Source organism: Spermophilus citellus (assembly GCF_964194105.1).
Source record: "Spermophilus citellus genome assembly, chromosome: 6".
NCBI classification, from domain to species: Eukaryota; Metazoa; Chordata; class Mammalia; order Rodentia; family Sciuridae; genus Spermophilus; species Spermophilus citellus.
The window spans coordinates 163019934-163031935 of NC_138187.1; the positions used below are offsets into that span (position 1 = coordinate 163019934).

General features: G+C 34.4%; 1 protein-coding gene across 4 annotated transcripts in view; it reads right to left on the bottom strand.

Annotated features, from left to right (window-relative positions):
- Positions 1-12002, bottom strand: part of DCAF6 (DDB1 and CUL4 associated factor 6) — a 108034-nt gene that overhangs the window by 40278 nt on the left and 55754 nt on the right. For 2 of the 4 annotated variants that reach the window (XM_081297525.1, XM_081297526.1), the window contains exons 11-12: positions 10776-10946; positions 2727-2786 (exon numbers count right to left, since the gene is read on the bottom strand). The exons of the other annotated variants lie outside the window; for them this stretch is intronic. In XM_081297525.1, coding sequence (XP_081153651.1) covers positions 2727-2786; positions 10776-10946 — 231 coding nt within the window. The remainder of the gene's footprint in view (positions 1-2726; positions 2787-10775; positions 10947-12002) is intronic. 4 annotated transcript variants of the gene reach the window in all.

Here is a 12002-nt window from a genome sequence, read left to right on the forward strand (position 1 = left end):
CATTTATTCTTCTTGTCTTTTTCAGTGCTGGAGATTGAACCAGGGCTTGGTGCATGCTAGGATGGCACTGCACCACTGAGCTAAAAGCCCAGCCCAACTCCCATTTACTCTACCTCTCAAACTTTTTTTTAACCAATTTGACCATTCTCATTTCCCACTGCTATGGCCTTAGACTGACTTCCTCATCATTTCCAACTGGACGAATGCAGTAGCAGCCCCTTATGTGCTCCTACCATTGCAACCTCCCACCAATCTTTCTTAAAACTTCCAAAATGCACTTGCCAATATTTAAATCTGGTCTCATTTTTCCCAAGCTGAAATACTTTCCCAAGCTTCCCAGTGCTTAAAGATTCAATCAATCTACTTACTCATTCAATACAGAAACAAACAATCCCCTAAATTAATGTATGATTATAAAGCAAATGTGGGAAAATAACACACCATAAAGGAAAAGAACTGCAAAAGACAGGGAGGCCTTATTATTTTTGACAAAGTGAGATTCAAAGGATAAACAAAAGTTGCTTAACAGAAAAGCAGTTCTAGTAAAGGAAAAGCAGGTCCGGGGGTTTGAGAGGTAAAGGAGCTCAGTGGTAGGACTGAAAGGAGGCTATCTGGCAAGACTGTAGCAAGCAAGCAGAGTGGCCTGAGACATGGCTAGAGAGATGGGGCCAGGTCATGTAAGCAAAGGCATGGACTTGGATTGTTTTAAAGGCCTATATGAAAGCAATTAAAAAATTGTAGGCTGATAAATGATACAAGTATATTTACATTCTTTAAAGTGTCACTCTGGATGCTGGTAGAGAATAGATGACAGCCTGGGTGAGAAGAGCAGCTAAGAAAATATTACATTAGTCCAGAAGAGACAGATCACTGGTGGGCAGTCTCCCTTAACTTTTCTGGTAGAAGTTATCTTCAGGTAACCTAAGCCCTTAATTGAAGCCCTCAGGACATTAATCCTACCAAGCAAAGGCATGTAAAAAAAAAAAAAAAAAAAAAAAAAAACAGGACTTAAATAATTTGGATATATATTTTCCACCATTACAACATTTCTGTTCAGAGGTCTTACCACAAAGCTACATTTTAATGGTCTATTATAATGCACTTTCTGCCAAATCATCTCAATATTTGACCTCGCTTCTCTACTTACATGGCTAAAAGACATACTATACTATACATGGCCCCAGGGACAAAAAAACCTCTTAATTTCCACTTCTAAACTAGAATTATTACCATTTACCCAGGAGCTGAGTTCAAAGATCTGCATGTTCAGCTTGATTCTTCTCTTTTTGTCATGTCCCATATCATGCATACATTCTCAACTTAAATTGAATTTAACATTTAATACAATCTATGAAAATTACTGATATAAAATAAGAGTATGAATTTGGCCACTGTCTAATATATAATGCTATAACTGTGATTCACTTTAGTTAGTCTTCTGTGTTGCTCTCTCTATAATAAATGTATAAAGATAAAACATTTAATTCCTTGGTTCTCAAAGTCATTACTAATTTTTTTTTCACTTACGGGAAAAAAACCTATAATAATACTCGTCATTCTCAAGTTCACGTAGAATAATTTAAGGTTCAAAGTACAGAAGTTTTCTACCCTGTTTTAAAAACTGTTTTCAAAGATTTTGCTAAGATATAGTTAAAATTAGACCTACTTCACACTGTATAAAAATATTTAATTTCCCTATTGCTATTAACAAGTGAGTCAGCTTACGTGTGTAAACTTTTAGCCAACCAAATCTCATAGCTTTTGCTACTTGAAAAAGAAAATGTCTTTAAAAAAATATTTCTAAACTCTATCAGGCCACCCACCTGCCTTTTTTAATAGTGGAAAAAAAAAAGCATTTTAAATTTTTCTTTATGACCTAACATCAAAAATTAGTAACATTTATGATACTGTGTCAAAAAATACTTAGAACACTTCAGGGAACTGCGAGTGGAGAGAGTAACCCATTTGTCCTAATTCCACAGAGGCTATTTTAGCTGTTTATAGTCTTCCTTTCTCCACCCTTCTTTTCAGATGGCCCCTTTTGTCAGAATGCCTTCCTTCCCTCTCTGTGCTGTATTTGATGGGCCAGTAAAAAAGCTTGAAAAATAAGTAATCTATATCATCAGGTTCTCCTCAAGGCTTCTCGGACAAGTCCACCCCTCTGATACTTCAAAAAGTGCAAGTGCCAAGTAGAAGCCATTTTCCCTTCTGATGTGTGGCTTCTCAGTTTACCTCTGGGTTTCTAAGTATATTCCTTATAGTTAAAGCTAACAGAAGTCAGATCACCAGATAAATGAGACCATACTAAATCAAGTGTCATTACTATGAAAGTCTAATGAAATAATACTATGCTCAAATGACTTTTCCTAAATGAGTGATGAGGTGATTATGCTAACCACACACCCACAGTTCTACATAATTTTATGACAGATACCTAGCATTTAAAATGGATATAGTTTATATCCACTACAACACTGTTACAGGAAAAAAAAATTCAAATTTGCCATAAAAGGTCAAAGACAGAAATTAGCTTACACAGAGCATAATTTGTAAAGGCCAAGGGGGCCCTTTGTGCACAATACCACCTGGGGTATTTAGTCTATAAAATACTAATGTTAAGACCACAATCAAAATGAAATGCTATGTAAAAATGAAAAAGAACTTTGTTTATGCATTGCAATAAAACTATGGATGGATGGGCATAGCGCATCTCCTGTTGCACGCACCCTGTTGCTCGTCAAGTGACATGGATCCGAGCTGTTTGTTAACCACAGAAGAAGGAGAATCTGAAACAAAAATGAGATTTCAACTTAAAAGTAAGCAGCAGAAAACTGCACAGCAATGTTATGATCATCTATAAGCTTAAGGAACAATGTATAAGGGTGGGGAATAGAAGTAAGTACTGTGGTGTTTTCTCTAAGCAGTGAGTAAGCAAGGCCATGTGCTTATGATTGTTATTTCAGGCAAGCATTTAGCAACTTTGAGAGTAAGTTGAGAAAATATTCTTCTACTTCCATGCACATACTTTTTTTTTCTTCAAATTCTTTCAGCAAAGGCACAGAGTACAAGGTAGATAAAAATTAGAAATGGGGTATCGCCACTGAACAGGAGAGACTCCCTGTCCTTCTCAGATGCCCTCTCCAGCTCCTGATACAAATCTAAATCTCGTGGAAAATTTAAAGCATGAAACGAGATGCTCACTGCACTTAAGTGAGATGTTGTTTGTTATACCATAAGCTGAACAAGTAGCTCAAGTCCAGATGTTAGACAAAGGAAATGGTTTATAAGATACTCAACAAAGTAATTACTTTTATAGAAACATACATAATGTTAAAAATTCTAGAATATATTGTGCATATTAAAACTATACTCAGTGAAAGCTTAGATTTCTTTTTTTTTTTTTTTTGAGATACTGGGGATCAAACCCAGTGCCACTGATCTACATCCCAAGTCCCTTTTATTTTTTAGAGACAGAGTCTCATCAAGTCACTGAGGCTGGCCTAAAACTTGCAATCCTCCTGCCTCAACTTCCCAAGTCACTGGGATTATAGGCAGTGCCACCTTGCCTGGCAAGCTTAGATTTCTTTAGAGGTACCTGGTAGGGAAAGAAAAAGAGAGGCAAGGAGAATGCTTTTAATAGTCTGGGCTCTTTGGCTTCAAATAAAACAGATTTGTTTTTATTTTTTGGATATACTGTGTTTCTACATGAGAATTTCTAATAATTGTATTTTACTATGTGAAAAACTCTGGTTTAGGAAGACATCCTGATAAAACAGAAAAAACTCTCCCTTGCCTGTGGGTTTTTTTGGTTTTTTTTTGGCAGTACTGGGGATTGAACCCTGGACAAGTGCACAACTGCTGAGCAATACCCCTAGTCCATTTTATTTTGAGAAAGGGTCTCATTAAGTTGCATGGGGAGACCTCAAATTTTTAATCACCCTGCCTCAACCTCCTAGTACCTGGGATCACAGACACGTGTCACCATGTCCCTGCCTCAATTAAGTTTTGATTTTACACTTGATTTTGACAATAATTAGCATGCTTTTAGGCCTCAGCTTTTCCTTTCTTCCTTATCAAACTGTAGATCTAGTAGCCTTATCAAAATACTGGGAAATACAGGCTGAGCATCCCTTATCCAAAAATTTGAAATGCTCCAAAATCAAAAGGTGTTTGGATAGCTGACTCATGACAGGTCAGAGTCAAAACAAAGTTGAAATAAAAACATCAGTGTTGGGCTGGGGCTGTAGCTCAGTGGTAGAGTGTGAGGCACTGGGTTTGATCCTCAGCACCACATAAAAATAAATAAATAAAGATAATGTGTCCATCTACATCAGTATTAAAGAGTATGACATACCCAGAACACATAATGAATTAACATTAATGAATTTCATGTTTAGACTTGGATTGGATCTCCCAAGATATCTCATTATGTATATGCAAATATTAAAAAATCCAAAAAATTTAAATTTGAAGTACTTCTGGTTCCTAAGCATTTCAGATAAAGGATACTCAACCTGTATAAAGAGGTAGCCCCTTTCCATTCTTGACTTGAGTTCAGTATCCCTGTAGAGCTACAGTCAAAGAAAAAATGTGGGCACTAAGCATAGCTCTCCCAAAATGTAAAAATAATTCTTAATTTCTAACATCCTATTCTCTAGCTCTTAGTAAATATTAATGGGACACTTCTACTCATGATGGCATTTCATTTCCCCGAAAGTAAATGTTTTAAGTAAAGATCATCCTTAACTGGATAACTGAGGGAGGTTTTACAGTGTATCCTGGATTCAGGACACTTCTATATCATTTGATTGCTTTCATTTGTACATTTAAACATCTATATCCCATTACTCATGCTACTTGCTTCAACTTTAAATCTTCCACTTTCTAATATCATACCAGTTTGCTCATAGATTTTTATCTTACTAGATTTTGATGAAGCATGATAGTTAATTGAATAGTTGTTACTCATCCTTACTCATTACCTCTTCATGAGACAGTTAAGGAGTCTTTGTTAAACTAAAAAGAAAGCCAAAATGGTAGACTTCCAATCAGTTCCTTAACCTACTATGCTTTACTTTGCTTTGTAAGACTTGTCACTTACCTATTTCAGAGTTAGACTCAATACTGTTATTTCTGAAGAACAATGAATAATCTTTAGAAATAAAATTATACTCTTTAAAATTAAAAAAAAAACTGCGACTCAGTGAAATAAATATTGGAAAAATCTCTTTCAAAAGTCCCTTGTAAGACACAGTTCATCTCTTTGGATTTACCATACATAATCATTGTATTCTCATTTAATAATTAAGAGCTCAAAGAAAACTATAAGTCCTCCAAGAAACCTTCTTTGCAAATATTTGTCCCAAAATATTATGGAATGCATAAACCTTATTGAAGTAAATTCATCTTTTTTAAGTTTTTTAGTAAAATTAAAGAGTAAGTGAAACCACATCAATCAAGTATCTAGAAGGCTGTCATCTCTATAAAACTGTTTTCAGACTTGAAAGATTTAAAAGATTAAATCTTAAATTAAGACAGAAAAATACTCCCAAACTAAAAGGGTTTCCTGTTTGATTTTATAGTCTCTTACAGATATTGTGCATTTCTGGAAAATTATTTGTTATTCCACACATCTTAAAGGCTAATCTTTGTGAAGAAATCCCTCAAAATAAAATATTTTAGTTATAATCTCAGGACAATGCAACTGTTTTTGGAAGGTATTTCTTGTCACATAAACATATTAAGTGATATGCTTTTATACCACTAAGTGTGCATAAATACATTATCTATAGTTCCTCTTAAAAATGTTTTAAAGTTATTAATAACCATCAAAAGAGCAAATATAAAAAATTGTACTTATTAGTTTACACTGACTGCTTCAACTGTTTGCCACATTGCTTCCATCTCTCCATGAAATACCACCACAAAGTAAAACCTGAATATATGGTCCCGTGATAATTTAATGTTAAATGCAATATGGTTGATCAGTGTATGTAAAGTGTTTAAAATTATTTATTTATTTTTGTGTTGGAGATTGAACCCAGGAGCATTTAACCACTGAACCACATTCCTGGCACTTTTTATTTTTGATTTTGAGACATGATCTGATTAAATTACTGAGGCTGGCTTTGAACTTTCAATCCTCCTGCCTTAGTTTCCTGAGCCGCTAGGGTTACAGGCATGCGCCACTGTGCCCATCTAGAATTAAATTATTTTTAAGGTAGAAATAAACTTTAAGTAAAAGCTCATTTATACTAAGCTCAGTGTATATTAGAGGTCAATTACTTCCAAAAAAATTTGCAGGTCAGTCTTGAGAAAATTATCTTAGTCCAATAACACTAGAATTTCCCCTGTAGAAAAGACTGACAATAATTGTCAATATATAATAGTTGTTATATAAATAATAATAACTCTTCATCCACACTTCTTGATTTTGAATGTGGCTTTTTACTCAGTTAAATTGTAACTCTGGACAAATTATTTAACTTGCTTAAGTCTCACTTTTTCCACGTATAAAATGGGCCTTATCATAGTATCTACCACATAGTGTTCTTGTGAAGACTTAATGAGGTCATCCATATAAACTTTTCAGGTGACACATAGGAAAGGGCAATTAATGTTATTGCTACTTCCCTGGTTTTCAGAAATATGATAATGAAAAATAGTAACACAAAAATGTTCTGAAAACTATGGAACATATTATCACTTAAAGTTGCTTAGGACTCTGTCATTTAAGCAGTTAAAAAGTTCTTACAGAAGTAGGCAAATATCACTAACTACTTTTATAAACACTAGAAACATGGATCAAATGTATCTATTTGAGAAATGCTACAATGTGACTGCCATTATGTACACTGTGGGGAATCTGGGGAAATAATGAGTCTACTTGCACAAGATTGGGTAAGTGCTGATTTTTTCCAATATGGCTCAGTTTTGAAAAGCCCTTTTTCAAAATTAATTACCAATGTTTTATACCCTTTTTTGGGGTATAAAAGTTACTTTTTTTTTTTTTTTCCAATTGGCAAAACCGTGCCATAGAGTGAAAAAACAGTTCCTACCTGACCCTCTCTAGGCTGGCTCCATGCTCCAGTGGGGCTCTGTGGTGGTCGGGCCAGTACCAGCAGAATCCACAGGGTGCTGTCACTCTGAGCAGGAGCCAGCAACCCATGACTTCGGGAACCTGAAATGGAAAAGAAGAGTTGGGCTTAAAATCAGCCATATGCTGAATGCCTCTGCAGTAGCTATTTAGGGTATTCACCTGGTAAACACTGATACAGCTCAATACAGATCCCTGAACTCTTATCAACCTTGAAACATAAATACTATATATGCAATATAGTCTAACCCACCTTTATGCCACCTCTGCAAATTGTGGAAGGTATAGTATCTAAATAAATTAGTAATTGGGAAACTGAAGCATAAGGCAGTCAAATGACCTATATCCAGGGTTATCCAGTCTTAGGGCCAGGGGCAAGAATTCGTCAGTCTAATATCAAAATAATGACATGATGAAGAAAAATGTACCTCTTTGTGATTAAAATTAAACAACAAAAATCTCAGATATTTTTTATGTATTTCCTAGAAGTTTAGAAAATTATTTATACTGTATTCCCTAAATAGTTATATTTCCTAAAAGTCCAGAAAAAAATATGTATATACTTTAAAAATATTTTAAAATAACATATTCTGACTTGAAAAAATCTTATTTTTGTAAATTAACTCTGAAAGATTATCATTTGTAGGTATCAGAGACTCTTTTAGAATAGTGCTTTTCAAAATGGGCTTGGAAGACCAGAGGAGCCTGGCCGGCAGCATGAGGGCAAGCAGGGTGGCTCATCACTCATCTCCCTCCACTGTTAAATCAAGAGAGCCACTTTTACATCTTTCAAATCAGAACTTCCATAGAAGACTGATGAAAGAGTTCACAGCTGAAAATAAAAGGAAAAATCACTTTTAAAAATCTTTTAACAACGTTTTATGTAACTCACTTTAAACAATAATTTGAAACTGAAGGTGGTATCATTTGATACCTTGGGATTATGTTTTAGTCTTCAAATGCCAAGAAATATTGACAACTAAATAGATAATATTCCACTTGGGATTATCATTAACTACTATCAAATCCTTTCCTATATGATCCCACTAAAAATGTAGATTACTATTTCTGCATAGTAGTTTGATATTTTGATCTCACTTCCCCACAGAAATAAGGTATTATGGGTTCATCTTCCACTTAACCTTGCACAAAAGATTCTCATGAGTCCTGTGTCTTGAATGAGTATGAAATATTTGCCAGACAATGTAATAGTTAAGAAACTCTTTTTATGCTTATTAAAATTTCATCCTTTTCAAATCAGTCACGTCTCCTCTAAACACTTTATACTAAAAAACTTAGGTGGAAGTACAACAGAAGTACCATTTACTGGTAGGATCATTACTTTAAAGATATGGTAAAATGGGAAATATGCTTTTTATATATGAGAAATGTATATTCTTCTATTACTAAAATATTTAAACCTAGAATGCTAATTTTGGTGCTTTCTGTACTCTGGGTAGCAACATCTATCGTGACAGAATGGATCAATTACTGTCCAAAATACACATACACAAAACTGCATATAATCATTAGGTTTTTATAATTGTTATTCAATTAAAACCTATCCCTTTTGAATTTCATAAATTAATCTCTATGCTGTATTTTTATAATGTGTATGTTCTGAAAAGGACATTTGCATTAAACAAACTCTTTTTTTCCTCACTTCCAAAACTTACTAAGTGGACAAAGTATATAAATGGTATTAGTTGTCCCTTATTAACAGTTTTTAAAACTTTCAATTATGAATAGTGTTCCTATGACATGTGAAGACAGAGTAAAAAGAGCCACAGACAAATGAACACAAGTTGTGCCACAGATGAGACTTATGAGGGCCCACCTGCATGCTGCCAAAACATTTAAGCATCTTGTTGCCAGGTGAAGAGTGCAGCCTGGCTGAGTGGGAGCATGGCTTCTAACACTGGATCACATGCACTGCCTCAGGGCCCCAACCATGATGCCCAATAACAATGAAAAGATGTTTCTCACTTTTGGATCTGGCAAAGTGTCTACTCAACTTTAACTTTTTAAGGAACACAAGCCAGATGGTGTTATTAACTAGAGTAATACTGAGAGATTAGAAAGCCATCTTATCCACGGAAGCCATATAATCACCCTAAATTTGTGATTCTAAAAAAAAAAAAAAAAACTGTTTCAATTCAAATTTCTGAACTAGATATGAAGGGTTAATAAGTCTTAAAGTATTTTTCTCACATCTACAATGTATACTTCTTTCTTGTAGATGAAGACAATTGTGCTTTCTATTCATACATCCCTTTAATACTTGGTTTGTTACCTGCTAAATTTCAGTATTTTTAAAGATATTTATACATGTAGGGACATATTATTTACCTTTTTATTGATTTTTATGCTTCATTTCTTTTTATTTTCAAAATACTTTGGTTTAGAGTGTTATTATAGCATAAAATGCTAACAGAGTTTTATTAATGAATGGCATTATTGTAATCTGATCAAACTTTCCTACTGCTAGTTTTAGGGGTAGGAAGAGATCTCTTATAGGAAAAAAAAAAAAAAAAAACACTCAAGAGACACCTTTGCCTGGATAAATTTCTGTTAACATTACATTGAATTATACATGAAGAACATGATTTGTCTCAACCATCATATCTATATTACAGTGGCTAAGATTTATTTTATATTTCCATAGTATTATACAACATGCATTTGCCACCAGCGTACTCACTAGAACAGATATTTACAAAGTGATAGCTGTCCAGTTCTGCTCACATACAATACAAACTAATCTCAAGTAATTACATAGGAGTCCCCAAAGTAATTAATGCTCAAACTCATCAATGCTCAGGATGGCAGAATGTCAACATCTTATAAACTCATTAATATGACAACCTAAGTGAACATTTATAACGTCCACTATAATAATTATGCTGCAGGATTTACAGTACATATTGTTCACCTTAAAAGAATTAAGGTAACATTTTTTTGTTGTGCCTTTCATTAATTCTCCCAACAAATATTGAGCATTATAAACTTTTCTGTTCTTAAAAAGAATTAAGCCATCAAAATACTCCAGAGTGGCACAGATTATCACTATTTTATGAGAATTTGATAATATAAGAACAGGAAAATGAGATCATGGAGTAGTTTGGCTGTCCTATATATTAGGAAGTTAACTGTATATAGAAAGGACAAATGAACAAATATTGAAAAAAAAAAAATCTCATGACAGAAGGGAATGATTGACTCAGCATGTTAGTATGGCCTAACCAAACTACAATTCTAAAGCCTAGCATTATAGGTTTATGAATTAGTTAACTATTAAAACAACAAACAAAGAAGAGCTAGGAGCCCATAAGCATAGATTCATTTCAGCATATACAAAGTTTCAACAGAAACAACAGCAGGCTCTAAATTCACTAGATAATTATTAGAAAGTACACCAAGCTGTAAAAGTAACAAACACTTGCCCTTCTCCAAATATGTTACAAATAAGGGATTATTTTATATTCACAGCTCTGGCCAATGCTGCTGCCAATCTGTCCCCTCACTTGAGATGTGGACACGGCTATGTGCAAGGGAGGGATAAGCTAATAAGCTGAAGCGCATTAGCTCTCAGTCTGAATGGTGAAAGGGAAGCATCTCATTATGAGCAAGATTAAACAACAATGTTATCAGCTGCTAAAGGACACTTGACATTAATAACCTGAAGCCTGAGGGTCCTGGGAAGAGCCCTCCTGAGAAGACTGATCAGGAGTGGAAGGCTGCTGCTGGGCGCGTGCAGCGAGCTCCTGCTGCCTCTGCTGCTCAGCCTTCTTAAGCCTCAGTTGTTGCAGGCGCTTACGGAGCAAAGCTATCTCAGGCCCCCTTAAAAATTCTGACACAGACAGGAAAAGAAAGGTCAAGAGAAAGTAATAAGGTGGAAAATAAGAAGAATTTGGTAACACATTAAAGAGGGGAAGAATATAAATTAAACACTCATAGATGAAAAATAAAAACAAATTACTGCTTAAGAAGAAATTACTAGCCATTAATTATGAGACAAAGTATACACAGACACTCAAATGCTTCTCTTTAAAACTATGATGAATTAGACATATTTTTCTAAGAATATTTAAGTAATTAAACAATATAAAAATAAGGTCCTCCATAAGCAAAATACTGTGCTATACACTCTGCCACTAAGCTACACTATATCACCAGCACAAGATTTGAAATTGAACATTCCTTTCCTAATTTTCACTTTTAACATTTTTAACAAAATGACACTAGAAAATAAATACCAATTACAAAGTATCGCTTAAATGATCTAATCTATACATAAAATTTTTTAAAGTTACTTCACTAATTGCACTCAAATTACTAAAATTTAATTAAAGTGATAAAAAGTTATGCATTATAGTCTTCACAAAGCTCTCTTAAAAAGCTTTCTTAACCTTTATCTGAAGAAATGATTCAGATGAAAAGAAAAATAACAGGAAATTTTGCAAATAGGTATTTGCTGAGTGTTTCCTATGTATGAGGCTTTGAGAATAAATTAAGTAGTGTACAAAATAAGTCCCTACTCCTGCAGAGTTTGTGTTCTAAGGGAAAAACAGACATCTGCAAATGAACACACACAAGTGTTTGTAGTGTCCCATGGTGGTAACTTACCGAAGAAACTGCCAAAATAAAGTGAGGGAAGGAGATGGTGGGGAGGAGATGCTATCTTGTACTTGGCCCCTGGGAACAAAGACCTCAAGGATGTGAGGGAGTGAACCTAGTAGATATCTAAAGAAGAGTGTGCCAGGTGGGATGAAGAGCAAGGGCAAATACTCAGTGGAAAGCTTGTCAAGATGTGAGACACAGCTTAAAGGTACAGGCAAGAGAATTTGTTGAAAGTTTACATACAAAGTGGTCCCAAAGCTTTTGGCCTAAGTAACTAGAAAAAGAG